General features: G+C 37.0%; 1 protein-coding gene across 3 annotated transcripts in view; it reads left to right on the top strand.

Annotated features, from left to right (window-relative positions):
• The window catches only part of RC3H1 (ring finger and CCCH-type domains 1), an 87,991-nt gene that overhangs the window by 17,582 nt on the left and 47,346 nt on the right, over positions 1-23,063 (top strand). For all 3 annotated transcript variants that reach the window (XM_023247906.2, XM_023247903.2, XM_023247904.2), the window contains exon 2: positions 20,069-20,464. In XM_023247906.2, coding sequence (XP_023103674.1) covers positions 20,234-20,464 — 231 coding nt within the window. In that variant the 5' untranslated portion in view covers positions 20,069-20,233. The remainder of the gene's footprint in view (positions 1-20,068; positions 20,465-23,063) is intronic.

Raw genomic sequence — 23,063 nt, 5'->3', positions numbered from 1 at the left:
AACCAACTGAGCCACCTGGGCACACTGAGATTAGTTTTAAATGAGGTGATCAAGTAAGGCTCTTCATAAGAGAATTCACTTATGAATGCTTGCAGGGAAATGAGGAAAAGGTTCAGGACTGGGGGAACAGTGGGGCAAACTGATGATAATTCTTTAAGACAAGAAAGCAGAGCTCCCTGTTTTTACCAGAGAGTGTAACATTAGTAGATTAAGATCTGTTTATTGTGCAACCCCCAGCAGTTAAACTTGCCTCAACCTTTTATCCCTTCCTCCCCGCAACACACAAACATACTACACAAACCTGAGCATGAATTTAATCCCCCAAAGGTCATCATTATGTATTTTGAAGGAAGTGTTTTGTGTTTAATTCTGCAGTAGTAACAACAAATCAGTATATTATCTAACAGTAGTTACTATTTGGGAGTCAGCAAAATATCTTCATTTACAAGTTATATACCTTTTATTTTATAAATCAGATACATTGTAGCTGTAAGCTTCTGTGTTTGGAGTCCATGTAGTAATTTGTCCTTTTTTTTTTTAAAGTCCTGAAATGTAATTTTTTGCCTGGGATAACAGTCTAGAAATAATTCTCAGTTGGAAAATGAATCCATACCTCTTATTTTGTTTTGGATTATTTTTCAAGCATGTGCAATTGCAGATCACTGTGATTTTGTTTTGTGGAGATAGCTTGAATTCTATCAGACACATTTCATAAAAATAAACAAAGTAATGAAAATGTCCTTAAGTCTTGGCTAATAGGTGACGGGGACAATACATTTTATTAACACTATTATTAAGTATGTTAGATTATGTCTCTAATGCAAAAATTCCCTAAGTCCAATGATATATTCAAGAATCACCCACCTATACGCATCACAGGTGTGTTGCAGTTTACCTCTTCTGTGTACATCTCCCTGTTTTGTCTTTGTCGCCCAGTTCTAGAATCAGTCACACTCCTATGATCACCACCAAGGACACCTAAGGCACAGGCTCCCTGGGGAAAAGTAGAAGCAAGTAAAAGGAAAGAAGTGGGGGCTATTATTGTGATGGATATGTTGCTTTGTTTTCTTGAGTAAAGAGGGACTCTGTTCTCAAGTTTTGTTACTGACACCACTACTGTTTTTGTTACAGTTCACCACCAGAAATCTGCTGGTGTTCAAAATCCAAATGTCATCACTGCTTCAAAACTGACCTTATGAAGGGTATTTTTCTAACTGTGGTCAGTTTAACTGGAAGTGTTGTGTAATAGTTTAAAAAGTACGAATGTAGAATAAAAACCTAACAAATATAATGTTGAATTATTATAATATTATATAATATAATATTTTATAATAATTATTATAATTATCTTCGGAAGCTGAAACACAAAAGAATATATATATGTATACACACATACATACTGATGGTTCCACTGTATAGAGTTTTTAATCTGTGGTATTAGAAGTTAGGATAGTAGTGACCTTTGAGGAGGAATAAAAGAATAATGATTGGGAGGGATGGTGTGGGGGGCCTTCTGAGGTGTGGTAATGTTGTATATCTTGGGTATACAGTTGACCCTTGGAGCAGTTTGGGGGTTAGTGATGCCAGCCCCCATGCAGTGAAAAATCTGCTTATAACCTTTGACTCCTCAACTTAACATCTAATAACCTACTGTTGACTAGAAGTCTTACCAGTAGTATAAAGTTGATAAACGTGTGTTGTATGTTGTGTATATTATATACTGTATTAAAACTAGAGGGAAAAAATGTTGAGAAAATCATAAGGAAGGTGAAATACATTTACTTCCTTACGTACTATATTATTGAAAAAAAAAAAATGCACCTATAGGCAGGCCAGGCCAGGCCAGAGGCAGTACCAGGGGCAGGCCTGGTCCTGGCATGGTGATATTCTGCACCCTGGTGACCTTGGCTCAGCAGGGGCAGCTCCTGGGCAGCTGGCTGGCTGTGGCGGAAGCCTGGAGGCACAATACAGAGGTCTCATCTGCCTGGCAGTGTAGCATTGACCTGTGCCACTGGCAGCTGTAGCCACATGTAAGTATAGGTGGCCTCCCAGAGACTCTGGGGCCTGGGCCCTGTTGGGGGGTGTTTGGTGGGGAGCCAGTGCCTGGAAGATTGGAGGTTGAGGCCACTGGATGTGTTCCTCTTTCAGCTCGGCCTCCTCTCTGCCAAGCCCCCCTGTGCCTGACTCACCCACCCCACATATACAACCCTTCACCCAGAGGGTGACCCGAAGCCCTGCCCCATCCCAGGGTGCCCTGGGACTGCTGACCGCCTCCACAGGTCTGGTCTCTCTGGGTTCTCAGGGCAACAGGCACAAGCTCTGTACCAGTCACCTTTGATTTGGTCTGTGGAGAGACTAGGATGGGCAGTTGTAAGTAAACGCCTTGTGCCTTTGCTGTCAACTCTTTTTAAAAAAAAAAATCTGCATGTAAATGGACCCATGCAGTTCAAACCAGTATTGTTCAAGGGTCAGCTGTACAGGTATGCTTACTTTGTGATAATTCATTGAACCGAACATTCTTGATCTCTATGTATGCCTTTCTGTAAGCTACACTTTAACACATTTTAAGTATCTTAAAATATATAGAAAATAAGATTCATTTTCTGTTTTAGTCCTGTGATTATTCTCAGTGAAAAGTTCTAATAAAATGTTCCTTGTGATTCTCTTCAAAAGGAATGTATTAGTTGCAATAACCTAATTAAAAAATAAGCTTAAATAGTTCCAGGGGTCCTGTACTAAATTTACTTAATTTGAAACTGATCATGCTCAGGTTAAACGTAAAACAGATCTTTATTTTTGGCTAATAAAATAATTATTAATTCAATAAAAATTACAGGTGCTGAAAGTTGGAAGATACTGTATTACAGTAGAAAAAGTACAGGCTTTGCAAAGAATTGGACAAACGTGGGTTCATATTATGACTAGACCACTAAATTAGCTGAGTAACTTTGTTTTCTTTCCTTCCTTCCTTCGTCAGTAGTGGTGATGGCTATCTCAGGAGGTTGTTGGGGGATTAAATGAGATGATCTCTAAGGGCTTGGCACTCATATCCCAAGTGGGATTTGGGGGTGAAGAGGGAATAGTTTTGGAGAGTGTATAAAGATAGTTGTAGGTAGGAAAAAAGAAGTATAACCTGCTGAAGATCACTAAGGTGATGATGTTAAGGAAAGTTAAGTCTTTAGATTATAACCAGTAAATACTAACAACATCTAGCTTAGGAGTATACGAATCTATCAATGTTAAGAGTTAATAATGCTTCTGTGGCACATCAGCATGAAGGACTGGTAGCATGGGTGACAAGTATTAAGTTGGAATATAATAAGTTTTAGACAGATTTACATTGAGTTTAAGTGGTTGGTACATATTTTTTCTAGAGGACGTGTCATCCATGCTGTGCTCTGAAAATGTTATCATTTTGGTATACTTGACTGCTTCTCCCCTTAGTATTAATTTATGCTGTAGGATTAAGAAACTAAATTTAGGCATGTTGTGTTTATGAAGGTACTTCAGTATATTAGTAATTTTTAGGGCCTTCATGAGGATAGATTCACACTTTTAAAAGGTTGTAATTCAATTGAGAACTTTTCGTGTTTCAGGGTCACTATTACATTCAGTATTATGTATTCTCAAAAGGCTATGATGAAATTTATACATGTTATGTTATGCTTTAATTATATAACAATTAGATATCTAAGTTGAGTGGCTGAAAACAACCTTTTATTTGGTTACACTTTTGAGTCAGCATTTGGGGCAGGATTTAGCCGTGTGGTTCTGCTGCTGGTCTCCATTTAAGTCACTCATGCAGCTTGAGTCATCTAGCAGCTCACATTGGGGCTGATTGTTCCAGGGGACTGAGCTTGGACAGTTTTTCTCTGTTTTGTTCTCTGTCTAGGCCCTGATTGTCTCAAGGGTGTAATAATATTTTATAAGGTTATTATAATTAAAAGATAATATACTTTAAGTTTTTAGAATATATTTTTTACGGTTTATTGTATTTTTGAGAGTATGAGCAAGGGAGGGCCAGAGAGATAGAGGATCTGAAGTGGGCTTGGTGCTGACAGCAGTGAGCCTGATGTGGGCCTTGAACTCATGAACTGTGAGATCATGACCTGAGCCAAAGACATTTGAGTCACTCATGAGCCACCCATGAGCCCCAAGTTTTTGGAATATTTTAACCCATAGTAAATTCTGTTACTGTTTTAGAGCTTAGCATTCTTTCAAGTCTCCATTTGTTTATATTTAACCTATGATTATCTCCTTCAAAGATAGGAATGCCAGCATAGCTTGCTAATAAGTGGTATCCTAGAGGCCTTCTGAAAGATAAAGTTGAGGGTTTTTCTGTTTGCCAGCTTTGATATATTAAGACTCATTTGCCCATGTTAAAAGTTGCCTGCTTAAAATAATGAAATAAAAACCTGGATTTTATATTTGAGTTTATAAACCTTCAGGTACCTTCTTAAAATCTCCTTCTTCCAAAATGGAAATTGTGTGTGTGTTCACTGGAGAGCAAACTATCGGTTATTTTAATTGCATTTACGCCTGATAATCTAATTATTGTTAAACTGGGGTATAAGAATACTTGGATTTTTAAGCTTTTAAAAAATTTTTAAAAAATATTTAGGCTTTTAATGTCTGGCTTACAAGTTTGTTTTGTAAGTTTAGGGGAGTAATTGTCTAAAATTGGAGTTACTTGTTACCAATGTTAAATTTTGGCCACAGAGAGTTTGTCATTATGTTGCTGATGTTAAATACCTTTTTTGTCCCCAGTGTCTTAAGGTGCAAAGTAAGATTATTGATTTGAGATTTTTTCAAGTTTTTAATTTTTTTCTTGTTTATTAGTTTTTTGTCTTATTTATTTATTTTTTTAATCTTAATTCCGGTGTAATTAACGTACAGTGTCACATTAGTTTCAGGTGTACAATGTAGTGATTCAACAATTTTATACATTAGTCAGTACTCATCATGGTAAGTGTACTCTTAATCCCCTTCACCTATTTCACCCGTCCCCCTACCCACCTCCCTCTTTTTTTTTTTTTTTTTTTTAATGTTTATTTTAGAGAGAGAGAGGGAGACAGAGGATCTGAAGTGGGCTCTGCTGACAGCAGAAGAGCCCGATGAAGGGCTCGAACCCACAAATTATGAGATCAAGACCAGAGTGCTAAAGTCTGGCTCAGCTGCCTGAGCCACCCAGGTGCCCCTCTTTTTAAATGTAAACATCTAAAGCTGCACACTTCTCTCTAAACCTTGCTTTAGTTGCATCTTATAAGTTTTTGTATTGTATATCTTCATTGTCATTCATCTCAAAATAGTTTCTGGTTGCCCTTTTCACTTCTTCTTTGACTTACTGGTTATTTAGGTTATTGTGGTTTAATTTCCCTATGTTTGTGAATTCCCCAAATTTCTTTCTGTTATTAGTTTGTAATTTCATTCCATTGTGGTCAGAGAACATAACTTTAGCGATTTCAGCCCTCTTAAATGTATTGAGACTTGTTTTATGGTCTAGCATATCTGCCTTGGAGATTGTTCTGTGTGTACCTGAAAAGAATTCTGTTGTTAGGTATTCTCTGGATGTCTTTAAGGTCTAGTTGGTTCATAATGTTATTCAACTCCTATAAATCCTTGTTGACCTGTGCATGCTAGTCTAGATGGTAAGGCCCTAGGTTTCTTCCCTAGCAGCAAGCTTTCCATTAGCTCAGTTGACTTTTTGTTGGAGAAAACAGAAATACTCCAGCTTGATACATTTGCTAATGTGTGTTGGCTGACTTTTTTCTGTATTAAAACCATAGAGAAAATAATGAGAGGGGAAAAAAACCAAGATACTCTCTGATTTTAAGGAACTTAGAGTCTAGTTATGGCTTAGCTAATTGCTGTATTGAGGGTATTGTTAACAGGGATAACTATAGTTAAGAAATCTAGTAATCTAGATAAGAGATGTTGGTAACCTAAACTTAGATACTGGGAATGGATGGGAAGGTTTAAGGAAACATTAAAATGAAATGATAGGGCTTGGTGACTGATTAGTTCAGGGGGAGGGGTTTGAGGAAAAGGGAAAAGTCAGTTGATGATGCCCCATGCTTCTGTCAATGGGTAAGTGACTCATCATTGACATAGGGAACAAAGGTTTTTGGTAAGGTTGAGATGATTTGAGATGCTAGTTAGACATGGATGGCTAGTAACCAATTGATTATATGGCTCTGGTTGGCATTGAGAAAAGAGGTCTGGGGAGCCTGGGTGGCATAGTCAGTTAAACGTCCCACTTTGGCTCAGGTCAAGATCTCACAGTTCGTGGGTGCAAGCCCCACATCAGGCTCTGTGCTGGCAGCTCAGAGCCTGGAGCCTGCTTTAGATTCTGTGTGTGTCTCTCTCTCTGTTCCTCCCCTGCTCTCACTCTGTCTCTCCCTCAAAAATAAATAAACATTTAAAAAATTTAAAAAAAAATAAAAAGAAGAGAGGTCTGAACTTGAGATACTGATTTGGAAATCATCAGCATGTAGTCGGTATTTGAAAGCTGAAAAATAGATGGAATTACTCGGGGAAATTTTGTAGAGGAAAGAATTGAGGTAGGAATTCTGGAAAATCATATATTCCAGAGATGGACAGAGAAGGAGAAACCCTCGACAGAGACACGCAAGGAGTGGCTTGCCGTTAGTGGATTATCTGGACAGTATGTCATAATAGAAACCAAAAGGGGACAGCATTTGTAGGAATAACTGGCCAACATTATTAAATGCTATATATAAAGAAATTAATGACTGAGACAGAACCATTGAATTTTAAAAGAAGGTTGTTGACATGTTTGTTAAGAGATGTTTCAACATAGTGGTTGGGATAGAGTGGGTAGTTTTAAAACTGAAAGGTGAGGGAGTAGAGAAAGAGCCTACGAGGACAAGGACAGGGATTGAATGGCTTTTATTTATTTATTTTTTAAGTAACTCTATGCGCATTGAGGGACTCAAACTCACAACCCTGAGATTGAGAGTTGCACACTCCACTGAGCCAGCCAGGTGCCCCAACTTTTTTTTTTTTTTTTTTAATTAAAGATTGGAGACATAAATGTTTTTTAAGCTCCTCTGAACAAGGATTTAACCATGCCTGTAGGGAAGGAAAGAACTAGTAAAGAGGGATAAATTGAAGAAATGGATTATTAGTACTGCCCCAATAAACTATCTCAATTTCATTGAACTCCTCAGGAGTCTATAGGTTAGTAATTGACAGTCTGAAATAGAGTTTATGGGGCACAGGTTAGATTTATTTTTCCTCGTGAGCATTTACCCCTACATTCATGGTTACTGAATACTTGCCAATCAGATTTGTCATTGCGTCTCAAAATAACTTCTGGAGACCAAAGGAACAAACTTCCTGTTCTGAAAATGAGCCATTATTGCAGCAGGAGGAGAGATTTCAAAACGTGACCTGAAAAACTATTTAAAGTCTAGTTAAAATATTTGGCCTAGGCACCAAAAATTATTCATGGATCTTTTTTGTTGGGGCTGAGTTATCTTTAGGATTTAGAAAAGAGGCTTAATTAAGAAGACATCAATTTTTACAAAGAAAACAACCAATATCAGAAATTTGCATTTAATCTGAAAGCAATTAACAAAATAACAGATCAACTAAAATGCCACGTGTATTCCAGAATATTCCTGATTTTGGTTATTATTAGTTCTTGTTGTGTTGTTGATGTTTGAACACCACTAAATGGTGATAACATACTTAGCTAACAATATAGTATATGTAATATTCAGCGGAGGATTAATGCAGAAGCTGAAAAAGTGAAGTAACCTTTGGCTGTTTTGCTATAATGCAAAGTTTTCTAAGTATTCCACAGATGCTTTAAAGATGATGCGCTTTTTTCTTTTTTTTTATGTTTGTTTATTTTTGAGAGAGAGCACGAGTAGGGGAGGGGCAGAGAGAGGGAGACACAGAATCTGAAGCAGGCTCCACGCTCTGAGCTGTCAGCACAGAGCCCATCGCGGGGCTCTAACCCACAAATCGTGAGATCATGACCTGAGCTGAAGTTGGACACTTAACCCACTGAGCCACCCAGGCGCCCTAGCCCCTCTCCTCCCCCTTTTCTTTTTAAGATGATGCTTTTCTGCCACCTCTTTAATAACTGGTGATGTCCTCTTCAGTGTAGCACATTTACACACAACGCGTAACTTAATGTAGAATAAAAACCTGGAGCTTTAAAACTGTGCACACAAAGTTAGAGGTTGTCATTCACTTTCTAGAGTACCACTTCAATTTCAGATTAGGCAGCTTCTCCATGAATGAATGGTTTTATCTGTTTTTACTATTTCTTCTTCTAAATTTGGCATTATGCTGCAGGTAGAAATGTTTCTTTTTGTCCTTCTAAACACTGGATGGCTAAATAAGCCATCTAAATGATCCCTTTGCTGCTTTCTCAACTCTTTTTATCAAGCCCTATCTTTTAGGCTTTCCTCTCTCTAAATCAGAAGCTATTCTCTCTATACCTGTCTGAAGTATTTGTCCGTTTGTACTGACATTAGCATTTACATTATTTTATTTACATCTACAATGTTGTGTTCACATATTTTGGGAAGATATTTTTACAATCAAAATTGAGTCTTGGGGCGCCTGGATGGCTCAGTTGGTTAAGCGTCCGACTTCCGCTCAGGTCATGATCTCATGGTCCTTGAGTTTGGGTCCCGTGTTGGGCTCTGTGCTCACAGCTCAGAGCTTGGAGCCTGCTTCAGATTCTGTGTCTCCCTTTCTCTCTCTCCCTCCCCTGCTCCGTACTCTGTGTCTCTCAAAAATCAAATAAACATTAAAAAATAAATAAATAAATAATTGGGTCTTTCTTCATAGGACATTATTGCTGGAAAAACCTTGAGCCTCCTTAAAAATCTGAGACTAGTATTTCATCTGTAAATTAATTGATACTCTGCTGAGAATTATAACACTGAGAATTATTATAATAAGCCTTCATTGATTTTTCTTCTTTTTGTTTTGATTTCCTGCTTTTTGCTTTGTTTTTCAAGATTGTTAAAAATGTTCTCTGATGTTGCCCTGCATGTCAGTTGCTATGGAAATGTTCCAGAGAGATGACAAATTAAATTACGACCAAGAATACAGAGTTAAACTCCTCTCGTAGGGTAGAGTGTGAGGAAACCAAGGTTTTCTTCTTAAAATAAGGTTTTGCTTAATATACTTCAGATTTAGTATAAGGGCAGCTTATACTTCAGATTCACGTAAGAGCTGAGTTGTAGTCTCAGCTCACAATATATCAGCTTCAGGCAAGTTATTTAATTCTGTTGAAGCTCAAGTGTTATCTATAAAATGGGCATAAAAATGCCTCAGAGACTGGCCCAGATTAGATGCTTGATGAATTTCATTTCCATTTTCTCCCTCTAAGTCAGAGGCAGATAATAAAACGAACCTGTGTAGAGGAGATGGTAATACATTTTTAATAACTTTTTATTTATTTATTTTAGAGAAGGAGCACGAGCAGGGGATGGGGCAGAGGTGTGGGGGTTGGGGTGGGGGAGAGAGAATCTTAAGCAGGTTCCACCTTCCGCTCAGTGCGGAGCCCAATCCCGGGCTCATCAGCTCTCTTCCATAACCGTGGGATCATGACCTGAGCTGAAATCAAGAGTCGGACACTCAACTGACTGAGCCACCCAGGCACCCCTTTAATAATTTTTTAGATGTCAGTTTTTAATACATGTATATATTAACATTTTATTTATTTTTGAGAGAGAGGAAGAGTGTGAGCAGGGTATGAGCAGAGAGAGGGAGACAAAGAATTCAAAGCAGGCTCCAAGCTCTAAATTGCCAGCACAGAGCCTGGCGGGAACCCATGAACTGTGACATCATGACCTGAGCCCAAGTTGGACATTTAACTGACTTAGCCACCTAGGCGCCCCACTTTATAATCTATTTAAATGAAATCTTCAAAGCAATATAATTTAGCTTTTAATTAGGGCTATTGTCTTTATATATTTTTTAAGTTTATTTATGTATTACGAGAGAGAGCAAGCAGGGGAGGGGCAGAGAGAGAGGGAGAGAGAGATAATCCCAAGCAGTTTCTGCACTGTCAGCACTGAGCCCGACCCGGGGTTTGTACTCCTGAATTGTGAGATCACACCCTGAGCCAAAATCAAGAGTTGGATGCTTAACCGACTGAGCCACCCACACACCCCTGTATTTTTAAAGTATTGCATTTAAAAATTTGAAGACTAAGACTCTTTATTAAAAAAGACTTTAATGATTTTTAATAGCTTTATTGACATATAATTTACATACTTATAAAATTCACATATTTTAAGTGCACAATTCATTGATTTTTCGTAAATTTGCAGAATTGTGCAGTCATCACAATTCAATTTTAGGACATTTCCATCACCCTTAAAAGTTCCCTGCCTTGGCCTTGGGGCATCTGGGTGGCTCAGTTGGTTAAGTGTGGGACTCTTCATTTCAGCTCAGGTCATGATCTCACAGTTCCTGAGTTCGAGCCCCACATCGGGCTCTCTTTAGTGGAGCCCCCTTCTTCGGATCCTCTGTCTGTCTCTCTTTCTCTCAAATGAATGTTAAAAAACAAAAGTTCCCCTTCCCTAAGGACTGTTGGCATCATCTGTAAGATGGCACAAGTTACGGTATTTAACAGTACCAGCTTGGGAATTAGGCTGGCCAGGCTTAAATCATAGTCCTGCCACTTGCTAGCTTTGTGTCTTTGGGTACTTCTCTGTACTTTGGTTTCTTTACTTTATCACTAAAATGAAGGTAATACATGCATTACAGCATTGCTGTGAATAATTAATTAGATACTGTATATAGTGCACTGAAAGTGCTGGCACCTACTTGGTACTTAACAGATATTGGTTACTGGTGGTAATTCATATTGTGTTTTAGATTTATGGTGCACACTTAAATGAGAAAAGCATCTGAAAACACCTAGCATAATACCTGACACATGGTTTATTTTCAGAAAACCAAGCTCTTTTTCTGTACCATATCATAATCTTGTCTGTAGTACTTATGAGCACTATTCCTTGTGTAAAAATGTGAATATTCTTGAGGAAGTTATGATATTTTAAAATTTGGGCCTTCTTCAAGGTGAACTGATTGCTATTTATCATGTTGTTATGTATAACCAATTAGTAACAGTAAAAATTACGACTTGCCATTTACGGAGGGGACTAGGCCTTGTTTTAACTGATAGGAAGGTTAACCATTGCTTTCATCATTGAGTAACAGTCACTTGTTTGGATTTTTGTTAGAAATAAAGAGGGTTCATCATCCATGCTTTTCGGATTAGAAAGGTTTCAGTAGAACTACTCCTGTTGAGCTAGGTTTGGGCTGACTGACCTCTAATACACAATGAGTTGTCTGGAGGCCTTGAGCACATGTGCTTTGATGAATAGAATTATTTAGGACTTTTTTTTTTTTCCTGACAGAACCTTGCTCTGAAGAAGCTTAAAGAATCTGGATATTGATGTTTAGTATTTTAGTCATTTTCTTTTTCTTTCTTTCTTTCGAGAGACCCAGCGCGAGTGGGTTGGGGGGGGGGGCGCGGACAGAGAGGGGAGACACAGAATCCAAATCAGGCTCTAGGCTGTGAGCTGACAGCAGAGAGCCCGATGAGGGGCTCAAACTTGTGAACCACGAGATCATGACCTGAGCCGAAGTTGGACACTTAACCGACTGAGACACCCAGGTGCCCCTATTTCTTTTTGTTTTTTAACGTTTATTATTTATTTTTGAGAGAGAAACAATGCGAGCACGGGAAGGGTAAAGAGAGAAGACACAGAGCCCAATGCAGGGCTCGAACTCATGAACTGTGAGATCATGACCTGAGCTAAAGTTGGATGCTTAATCAACCGAGCCACCCAGGCGCCCCTGTCAGTTTATTTCATAGGTTTACTCCATACTGAGAGAAGGTTTACTACATTCACTAAGCCATGTGTCCTGTATAATTTAGATATGTTTTGTGGTTGAAGATGTTGTAAACATCTGTTTATGGGAAAACTTGGGGAATGTTTAGAAAGATGACTTTGGAGAAAGATGTTTAAGGAATGAGGAAGTGGAAATTGTTCTTAGATCTAATAAGTACAGTTAATAACATTTTGACGTTCAAAAAAAAAATCTTTGCTTTATGATTTTATAGTTCCTAAAATAGAATCATCAAAGATTGAGTTACTATTCATAATCATCAAATTTCCCAAGCAAAATCAAGCTTTTAAAATACTGTTTTCCCTCGGTCTTTCATACCTATCTTTCTGATCAAAAGAAAGTTGTTGTTTTTTTTTTTTTAAGTTTATTTATTTTAAGAGAGAGAGAGAGAGAGCACATGCGTGCTGAAGGGACAGAGAGAGAGAGAGAACCACAATTAGGCTCTGCACCATCAGCATGGAGCCCAGTGTGGGGCTCAACCTCATGAACCATGAGATGACCAAGGCTGAAATCAAGAGTCAAACACTTAACCAACTGAGCTACCCAAGCGACCCTAGAATGCTTTTATTTTTAGTGAAGAACTGGGTGCTGATTCTATGTGTTTATTCTATCAAGTTTGTTATAGTTGTCTCTAAGAACTATTTTACTGGAAAACGCAAGAGTTTAGCAACTATATACCTGATTTTACTATGTTGAGATGGAATGATACATAAAATTAATAAAATGTGCTAGTTCTTTGAAACAGGTAAATTATAGAGAAGTTATAAAAAGAGTTTTTAATGCGTTTTGAAAAAAAACAACTAAGTTTTGAGAATTTGGATGTTCAAATGTATAAAGCAGTCCGTTTAATAAAGAGAAATGTTTTAGTCTTACAATAATTTCTCTTAGAAGTAGCCTAAATTGTGTTCTAAATGTACTCTAGCTTCTCTTGTTTTCATTGTTTAAAAATTATTTGCACTTATAAAATTCATGATTATATACATTTTATAAGCTGCCCAACTGTATAACTTGCTGTTAATTTTGTTTGACATCTTTCCAGACCTTTTTCTTCCATCTGTTCATATCCATTAATACCCTGGGATCATGACCTCATCCCAGTTTGTTTAGATTATCTGTTATATGTACTTCTGTCTCTGTCTTTTACCTTTACCTTGATAGCATTTACCATGCCTTGGAGTCATGTATTTAGTTTGTGTCTCTGTTGTTTATATGGGTAATGAAAGAAACGATGTAAGCTCTGTGCAGACTTGCAAAGACTTGCTTGTTCACTACTTTTTATCCCTAGTGCTGGGCACATAGTAAAAACCAATAAAAGATTTTTATGCAAGTAACTGAATGTTTAATTTTTACTGGGAATGGAGAAAGGTTTTTAGGGTGTAATTTCTAAGAAACACTGGTTTAGTACAGAAAGAGAGAAGAGTTGCAAATGACAGCATTTAAAATACTTTTTAGCCAGTTAATAATACATATTTGTATATTGACCTATATGGATAAAGAATCTGAAAAGAAAATAAACCAGGGTTTGTCTGTGCAGGTGGATGGAAGTGAGGACTAGAGGGATGAGAAATAGGGGTGAGAAGGAGACATTTCGGTGTAATCATTTAAAAGAATGTTTGGTGCACGTGAACATCACTTTTAAAGAACTTAGAAGAGTTTGTTGAGATTGTGGTGCAAATACAGAGGAAATATATGTTCATATAAATTACTATTTTTGTTTTTTATATTCTTATGTTTTCACTAGTTACTTTATTTCAGTATGTCTGAATCAGTGATTTCTTTTCTCCTTTTCTTTTCTTTTCTTTTTTTTCTTTTCTTTTCTTTTTTTTTCTTTATAGACAGAGAGACAGACACATCTTGAGCAGGGGGTGGGGTGGGGGCGGAGAGAACCCCAAGCAGGCTCTGCCCTGTCAGCTGTGGGATCATGACAGGAGAACTGAAATGAAATCAAGAGTCGCTTAACCGACTGAGTCACCAGGTACCCCATCTGAGTCAGTGATTCTTATTTTCCCCTTCCCTTCCTCCTCAAATAAAACCTTTGAGAACTGATAAAAATTTGAGAATTGATAAAAGCCCTGGATCCTATTCCTGAAGGGATGAGCATGTGTATATAAACAATTTTACATATTTCCAAGGTTAATGGATGCTTTGATACTAAGCCAAATATTGTTAACTATAGTTTTAGTGTACAAGGATATTTTATTTTATTTCATTTTTTTCAATTTATTTCTCTCCCTTTTTTTAAATGTATGCATGTATGTTTGTTTATTTTTTGAGAAAGTGAGAGTGTGCAAGCAGGGGAGAGACAGAGAGAGGGGGAGAGAGAGAACCCCAAGCAGGCTCCATGCTCAGCACAGTGCCCAACACAGGGCTTGATCCCATGACCCTGGGATCATCAGAATTAGTAAGAGTCAGAGGCTTAACCCAACCGAGCCACCCAGGTGCCCCCACCCTTTTCTTTTTTTTTTTTAAATCCCAAGTTAGTTAACATATAGCATAATAATGGTTTCAGGGGTACAATTTAGTGATTCATCACTTACACGTAACACCCATTGCTCATCCCAACTAGTGTCCTCCTTAATGCACCTTGCTCATTTAGCCCATCCCCCCATCCAGCACCCCTCCAGAAACCCTGTTTGTTCTCTGTATTTAAGAGTCTCTTATGGTTTGCTTCCCTCTCTGTTTTTATCTTATTTTTCTTTCCCTTCCCCTGTGTTCATCTGTTTGGTTTCTTAAATTATACATATGAATGAAATAATGATATTTGTCTTTCTCTGACTTATTTCACTTAACATAATGCATTCTAGTTCCATACACATTATTGCAAATGGCAGGATTTTATTCTTTTTAATCACTGAGTAATATTCCGTTGTGTATATACATACCACATCTTCTTTATCCATTTGTCAGTTGATGAACTTTTGGGTTCTTTCCATAATTTGGCTATTGTCAATAGGGCTGCTATAAATATTGGGATGCATGTGCCCCTTCGAATCAGCGTTTTTGTATCCTTTGGATAAATACCTAGTAGTGCAATTGCTAGGTCATAGGGTAGTTCTATTTTTAATTTTTGAGGAACCTCCAGAGTGGCTGTGCCACTTTGCATTCCCACCAGCAGTGCAAAAGTTCCCCTTTCTCTGCATCCTCGCCAACATCTGTTGTTGCCTGAGTTGTTAATGTTAGCCATTCTGACAGGTGTGAGGTGGTATCTCATTGTGGTTTTGATTTGTATTTCCCTGATGATGAGTGATGTGGAGCATCTTTTCATGTGTCTGTTAGCCATCAGGAGGTCTTCTTTGGAAAAGTGTCTGTCCGTGCCTTTTGCCCATTTCTTCACTGGATTACTTGTTCTTTGGGTGTTGAGTTTGTTAAGTTCTTCATAGAGTTTGGATACTAACCCCTTATCTGATATGTCATTTGCAAATATCTTCTCCCATTCCGTTGGTTGCCTTTTGGTGTTGCTGTTTCCTTCACTGTGCGGAAGTTTTTTATCTTTTTTAAAAAATTTATTTATTTTGAGACCAAGAAAAAGCGCAATTAGAGGAGGGGCAGAGAGAGAGTCTTAAGCAGGCTCCTCACTGTCACTGCAGAGCTTCATGTGGGGCTTGAACTCATGAACTATGAGATCCATCACCTAAGCAGAAGGGCAGTGCTTATTAACCAATTATTATTATTATAGTGCTTATTATTAATCCAGGTGCCCCAAAGAAGCTTTTTATCTTGATAAGGTCCCAATAGTTCATTTTTGCTTTTTTTCCTTACCTCCGGAGACATGTTAGTATGCAAGGATATTTTAAAAATCAGGGGGTGGTGATAGGTTTATTTTCAAGGCAGTCTGATAGGGGTGCCGGGGACACTAAAACTAGAAACTTGGTTTCTAATCCTGGCTCTGCCGTTATCAAGCTGCATGACGTTGTAACTCTTTTACTTGTCTTGTTTTTGGTCTTTTTCATGTTGAATTGGTACAGTGGCAAGTGCATAGGCTTCAGTGTCCAGTACTGATCTGAGGTGGTTGTGTCTTGATTTTGCTACCTATGTGACCTTGCACAGAGTTCTCTGAATGTTAATTTTATTTCTCTGCAAAAAGAAGGAAAGTGATTCCAAGTTCTTTGGGTTTTAGCGATTGAATGGAAGGAGATGTTTGAAAATGTTTAATAATACTTGCTACTGATTGGGACATAAGAATGTTACCTCATCTTGAAAAATTAGGCAAGAACCAGATGATCTCTAAAGTGTCTTTTACCAATAGAATTTTGTGATTGTATTTTAAACAATTATTGTGGGGCGCCTGGGTGTCTCAGTTGGTTGAGGGTCCGACTTTGACTCGGGGTCATGATTTCACAGTTCGTGGGTTTGAGCCCTGCATCAAGCTCTCTGCTGTCAGCACCAGAGCCTGCTTTGGATCCTCTGTCCCCCTCTCTCTCTGCCCCTTCCCCACTGTTTTTCTCTCTCTCAAAATTAAATAAACATTTTTTAAAAAATCTTGTTACAACTTGTTACAACAGAATAATTTGGAAAACTTGTGGCAGCACAGTTCTGAGACCATGTAGGAGAGCAGTGAGTTTTCAAGTCTGTAAAACTGATGTTGACCATATTTTCTACCTGTTTTCCATATTGCACAGTGTCAGATGTCGTAAATCTCAAAAAGTTGCTTGCAATTTTAAGACTCATTAAAGAATAATATAGATTAGAATTTCTTAATTTAAGAGTTTTTAAGTCACTTATAATTTTATGAACAGATTTTCACATGTCTTATCAACTCTTGAAATTATAGGCAAAAACTTTACGTAGTCTAAATTATAGTGGGGAGCTATTAGCTTTCATAGTGAACAAGACAGATTAGATCTCAGCTCTTGTGGAGTCTATATTCTAATATTAGATAGATATTGAGTAAGCAAATAAAAATATAAGAAGAAAAATGTAACATAGATAATGTAAATGTTTTGTAGAGAATTTAAGTACAGCGATGGACTATAGAATGATTTAGAGTTTTAAGTGGCCAGGGAGGATGTGACATCTTTGGTGGCATCTAAGTGATGAAGAGTGCGATCCAACTCAAAGATTAGATAGAGAGAATACCTAGTACTAACATACTAAGGTGAGGATAAGTGTTAGAAAATGAAGTTGGAGAAATAATTACAGGTCATATCATTTAGGGTTTTGTAAACAAGAATAATAAATCCAGATTTTATTCTAAATATAATAGAAAGCTTTTTCAGGATTTTGGCTGGAGAATGATGTGAAAACTCAAAATAGAGACCTGATGATTCCAGCATTTAGGAGTTTAAGAGATCAAAAACAGCCAGCGAGTTAGAAAGGATGAGGGGAATGTGGTTCATTGATGGTTTCAAGAAGCAGGGAGTTAGTAGTTGTCTGTTTCATACCTCATTGAGAAGACAAATGAGATTAGAACAAGGACCTGACCATAGATTTGGCAGTAAGTTTAGCAGAATTACTGTGAAGTTAGTATTAGGGAATGCAGCTTTGTGGCATTGGTTTTTGAATGAAATCGCAAGTAGTTTCTTCCTACATTATATTTAACCTTTTATTTGTGAATGGTGATCTGGTTAAGAGTTTGGGTTTTGTGCCAGAACATCTGGGTTAATGTCTTAGCTCTATTTCTTTTTATCTTACTCAGCCTCTCTAAACTTCCACTTCTCATATCTGTAAAATGGGATAACAGTAATTACCTACCTTTTATGTGTTCTGTGTAAGGCGTTTAGCATAGTATGTGGCAAATAGCTGTATTCATAGTAAAAGTTATGACATGGTATAAAAACATTTATTATACATTTATTTGAGAGAGAGAGAGAGAGAGAGACAGACAGAGAGAGAGAGAAAGAGAATCTTAAGCAATTTCCACACTCAGCGCAGAGCCCGACCTGGAGTTTAATTTCATGACCCCCGGATCATGACCTGAGCTGAAATCAAGAGTCAGATGCTCAACTAACTGAGCCACCCAGATGCCCCAACATGTTACTATATTTTGTGTCCTTTGGGGGTTTGTGTAGTTTATAGCGTTTGAGAGAATTAAGTGCTTTGTTTTACCTATACTTTAAGATGAACAAGTTTTAAGTTGTCTAGAAAGCCATACTAGTAAAAAGGAAGGAACCATTAAACTCTCTTTGCAGAGATTAACAGGATCAGATTCTTTGCAGGCATTGATATATGTTGCCATACTAATCTATAGAAAAGTTTATGTGAGTGATGCTTTATCTACTTAATCAGGTTCAGCAAGCAATTTATGACTAATACTCAGTTCCTTTTCTGAACATTATGTCTTCTCTAAAAATTTACCCCTTTTTTTTGAGCATTCTGCAACCCAATGCACAAATCTAGCATTTGAGTCTACAAGTGAATAATTAGTGTATTTTCTTTTTTAACATTCCAGAGGAGTTTCAGTTTATTAAGTAGTAATAACTTATTATAATCATACTTGTAGCTACTCATAATGTATTTGATTAAATCTATTGTATTAGAAGTTTTTATCTTTAAAACATTATAGAAATCAAAATGTGAGTAATTTCTTTATTTGCTCATTCTTGTTATTGCAAGGGTCATTTCAACACACATGCAGATAACTTGGGGTGCCTGGGTGGCTCAGTCTGTTGAGCATCTGACTCTTGGTTTCTGCTCAGGTCATGATCTTATGGTTTGTAAAATCCAGCCCCATGGTGCCTACTTGGGATTCCGTCTCTCCTCTCTCTGTCTGCCTCTCACCTGCTTGCATGCATGCACATAGCATGCTCTCTCAAAATAAATAAAATTAAAAAAAAATGAACTATTTCTTTGCCCATTCTTGTTATTGCAAGGGCTATTTTAACACACATGCAGATAACTCTAATTTTAGATCCTGAACATGAAATTAACTTGGTAAAATGTATGTATCTTATAGCACCTTTGCAAAAACACAAACAAAGCTAAGATTACTCAGAAGGCAGATATTATGACTGTGCTGTTTCACTGTTTCCCTAGCAATTCTGTCTGGCACATAGTAGTGCTTAGTAAATATTTGTTGAATGAATGGATAAATTTTTAACATACCTAATGAAAACTGTTCTGTCATCAATAATGGACTTGCATTTAAGGTTGAGTTGTTTCAATAAAGCAAGAAGTAAATGTAATGCTCAAAGAATAAGGTATATAGATAATTTACTTTCCTAGTTAATTACAGCTTAATTGTTTCATCTTTGTAAGCAGTTTCTCTTGAGCATAATCAAATCTTTAACAACTTGTGATACTGTTACTTTCTTCTGTACATCAATTCTCATTTTTAGAAACTACAATTAGATAAATAGTACATATTATTTAAGATGTGCTGTAAGTTTTAGGTTGAATTTTATATATAAAAAAATTTTCTGTTAGACACAGGTGATAAGTCAATTTGGCTTTTATCTTCTGCCAAAAAAGAGGGTAGGAAATGAAATTTGAACTATAATTGTTGCACCATTAATAAATCTGAGAGTTTAAAAAAATCTTTTGAAGTAAATAATTATAACTATGCAGTTGTTCTAACACAGCACACTATAGCAACAGGTGTAGGCCATAGCAGGGGCTTAAAGGTAACTAACTACTGGTAAATAAAATTCTTAACGGTGTCTAAAACCCTTAAAAAGACTTTTAAAAATTTCACAGACTCTTTGTTATCTGATACCCAATTTGATGATAAAATATTTTCAGGTAGTTTTAATTTTAGGCCAATTTTTAAAAACTCTGTCTTGAGGTATAACATACACAGACGTGTACATATCATAAGTGTAGAGCTTGATAAATGCTCACGGCTGAACACATTCATGTAACTGGTATGCACTCAAGAAACAATATTATTAGCCAGTTTAAAAAGGCTAATTCTTAAATATAAAACAATTGTAGACTTAGATAAATTTGCGAGATTTAGATCCTGGATCTAACCTTGTTACTAACTTCATTTGTTACCTTGGGCAAGTTATTTTATCTTTCTGGGGTCCACTCCACATCTCTACAGCAAGGAGATGAGACTAGAAATTGTATTATGACTTTATTCTATGAAAGTGCAAAACAGTGGACCATAGTGATATAAATGTGGTATAAAAGAGTGTAGGTAATAGAGTGTGAATGCAGTTTAATCGAAAAGGAAAACACACTAATTTTTTTCTTTTTTTTTCTGTTTGTTTTCCAGGTTATATTTCACACTATGTGCTGACTGTATCTACGGAAGATATTTAAAAAAAAAAACTTTTTTCAAAGATTTTGATTCCAGTGGAATCTTTGCTTTAGATTATTTGTGTGTGTGTGTGTGTGTGTGTGTGTGTGTGTGTGTTAGTGAATTGTAACTCCAGTAACAATGCCTGTACAAGCTCCACAGTGGACGGATTTCCTCTCCTGCCCAATTTGCACTCAGACTTTCGATGAAACAATTCGAAAGCCCATCAGTTTGGGTTGTGGCCATACTGTCTGCAAGATGTGCCTGAATAAACTCCACCGCAAGGCTTGCCCATTTGACCAGACCACTATCAATACAGACATTGAGCTCCTCCCCGTGAACTCAGCATTGCTGCAGCTAGTGGGTGCTCAGGTAAGATGGATGACTTATTCTTTTTAATCTCTGAGTGTATGTGTTTTCCTCTTAAGAGAAACTTGTTGAATTCAAATTGGGCAACATTGCCTTCTATCTAAATAGATAAAGTTCTGTTCAGTACCATGCAGACCCTTTATTTTAGTGTGTTGGGAGATTTATTGTTGTAGTGCAGCGTTCCTCCGTCATAACAGTCATTTAATCTGGTGATCAGCCTTTCTCAACAATCTTAGCTATTGAGATCACTAGAGAAACCTAAGAGGCAAATCACAAGGACTATTTTTTGAGAGAGAGAGAGAGAGAGAGAGAGAGAGGGAGGGAGGGAGGATGTGTGGGGCAGAGGGGGAGGAGGGAGGGAGGGAGAGAGAATGAATAAATGAATGAATGAATGAATGAATGAATCCCAGGCAAGCTCTAGGCTCAGTGCGGAGCTCAACATGGGGCTTGATCACACAGCTGTGAGATCATGACCTGAGCTGAAATAGAGTTGGACGCTCAGCCAACTGAGCCACCCAGATTCCCCTTCTTTTTTTGTTTTTTTTTTTAAAGGACCTCTTAATATTGGGGAAAATATTACTCATAAAAACCATTGCATTTTACTAAATAGGAGAAGTGAAGCTGCTTCAGATAATTTTACTTAGTAGACACTACTCAAATGAAAGATGAAGAAGGTGACAAAAACTGTAGAGTGCATAGCCTTTGGGAATCATTTTTCTAGAGTAGGAGGAAATATATCCCCAGCTACCTAAATAAAGGTAAAAGTAAGTCTGGCAGTTCTGATGGTAATATTCTGAAAATTTTCTCTCAGTATTCTTAAAGTAGAGATCAGTAGTATCCTCAGAAGATTTCACAAAGTCAAGGGAGGTGAGTTTTTGGAAGCTAGATAGTTACTTAAGTAATCCCTTGCTAAATTTGCATAGTTTGAGTCTGAAATGCCATATATTTATCATAAATCATTTTTCCGAATAGATATACTAGAACTTTGGATCTGGCCCCATTAATATTTTTTAGATCAGTCTTGATGTAAACTGCTAAAATGTAGGAAAGGTTGATATTACGTATGTTGGAGATAAAGAATAGAGTAGTTTATTCAAAAAGAAAACTTCTTTTATTGATAAACCTTTCTTGTGATGTCACCAACAACACTATAAAATATTTGTCAAAAGGGAAAGTGCAGTTGATCCTTTCTCTTCTTGTACTTAATTTTTCATTTCATAATCATTTATCTTTTTATTTTGAAAATCCTGCTATCACATTTTGGAAACATTTTTAAAAAATAGACTTAATAGGGATAATAATTTTAGAAATACACTATTTTTTTTTAAATAGCAAATAACCAAGGGGGCACCTGGGTGGCTCAGTCGGTTAAACAACTGACTTCGGCTCAGGTCATGATCTCATGGTTCATGGGTTTGAGCCCCGCGTCGGAATCTGTGCTGACAGCTTAGAGCCTGGAGCCTGCTTCAGATTCTGTGTCTCCCTCTGTCTCTGCCCCTCCTCTGCTCATTCTCTGTTTCTCTTTGTCTCTCAAAAATAAATAAATGTTAAATAGCAAATAACCAAGGCTTGCTTTTTTTTTTATGAAGTTGTCTAAAGATGAACTCCTTTCTGAAAAATGAGTAAGACTATGTCATACCTTAACTGAAACAACCAATGTTTATGAAATTTGAGGATAGGGCATTTTAATATATAGTAGCCACTATTTTAGCCCTAAAGAGTTCCATTAAAAAACTGTTAAGACTTAATACGTGAATTAAGCAAAGTTGCAGTATATAAAAGCAACATGCAAAAATTAGTTGCATTTTTATGCACTAACAATGAACAATACAAAAGGAAACTAAGAAAACAATTCCATTACGGCAGCATCAAAATAATAAAATACTTGGGAATAAAAGGTGAAAGGCTTATGCACTGAAAACTACAAAACGTTGAAAGAAATTAAAGAAGACATAAACAAACGGAAAGACATTGCATGTTCCTGGATTGGCAGACCCAAAGAAATCTACAAATTCAGTGTAAGCTCTGTCAAAGTCCCAATGTGTGGTGGTGTTTTTTTTTTTTCCAAAAGAAACAAACAACAACAACAAAAAACCCTAAAATTTATATGGTATCAGAAAGGACCACAAAATAGTCAAAAAAATCTTGAAAAAGAACAAAGTTGGAGGAATCACACTCCAGATTTTGAAACTGCAAAGCTATAGTGATGAAGACAGTGTGATACTGGTATAAAGACAAACATTTAGATCAGTAAAATAGAGTCCAGAAATAAACTCACACATACGAAACGATTTTTGACAACATTGCAAAGACCATTCAGTGAAGAAAGGACAGTTTTTCCAACAAATGGTGCTGGGAAAACTTGGATATCCAAATGTGTACAAGAATCCATTTGGACCCCTACTTCACGCCATCTACAAAAATTAACCCAAAATGAACCAATGTAAAAGTTAAAACTACAGAACTCTTAAAAGAAAATATAGGCATAAGTCTTTGTGACCTTAGAATAGGCAGTGAGGTTTTTTTAGATAGGACACGAAAAGTACAAGAAATAAAGGATAAATTGAACTGAAGACTTAAAGCTTTGTCCTTCAAAGGACAC

Source organism: Felis catus, chromosome F1 (assembly GCF_018350175.1).
Source record: "Felis catus isolate Fca126 chromosome F1, F.catus_Fca126_mat1.0, whole genome shotgun sequence".
Lineage (NCBI taxonomy): Eukaryota > Metazoa > Chordata > Mammalia > Carnivora > Felidae > Felis > Felis catus.
This window is presented reverse-complemented; position numbering and strand designations above follow the sequence as displayed.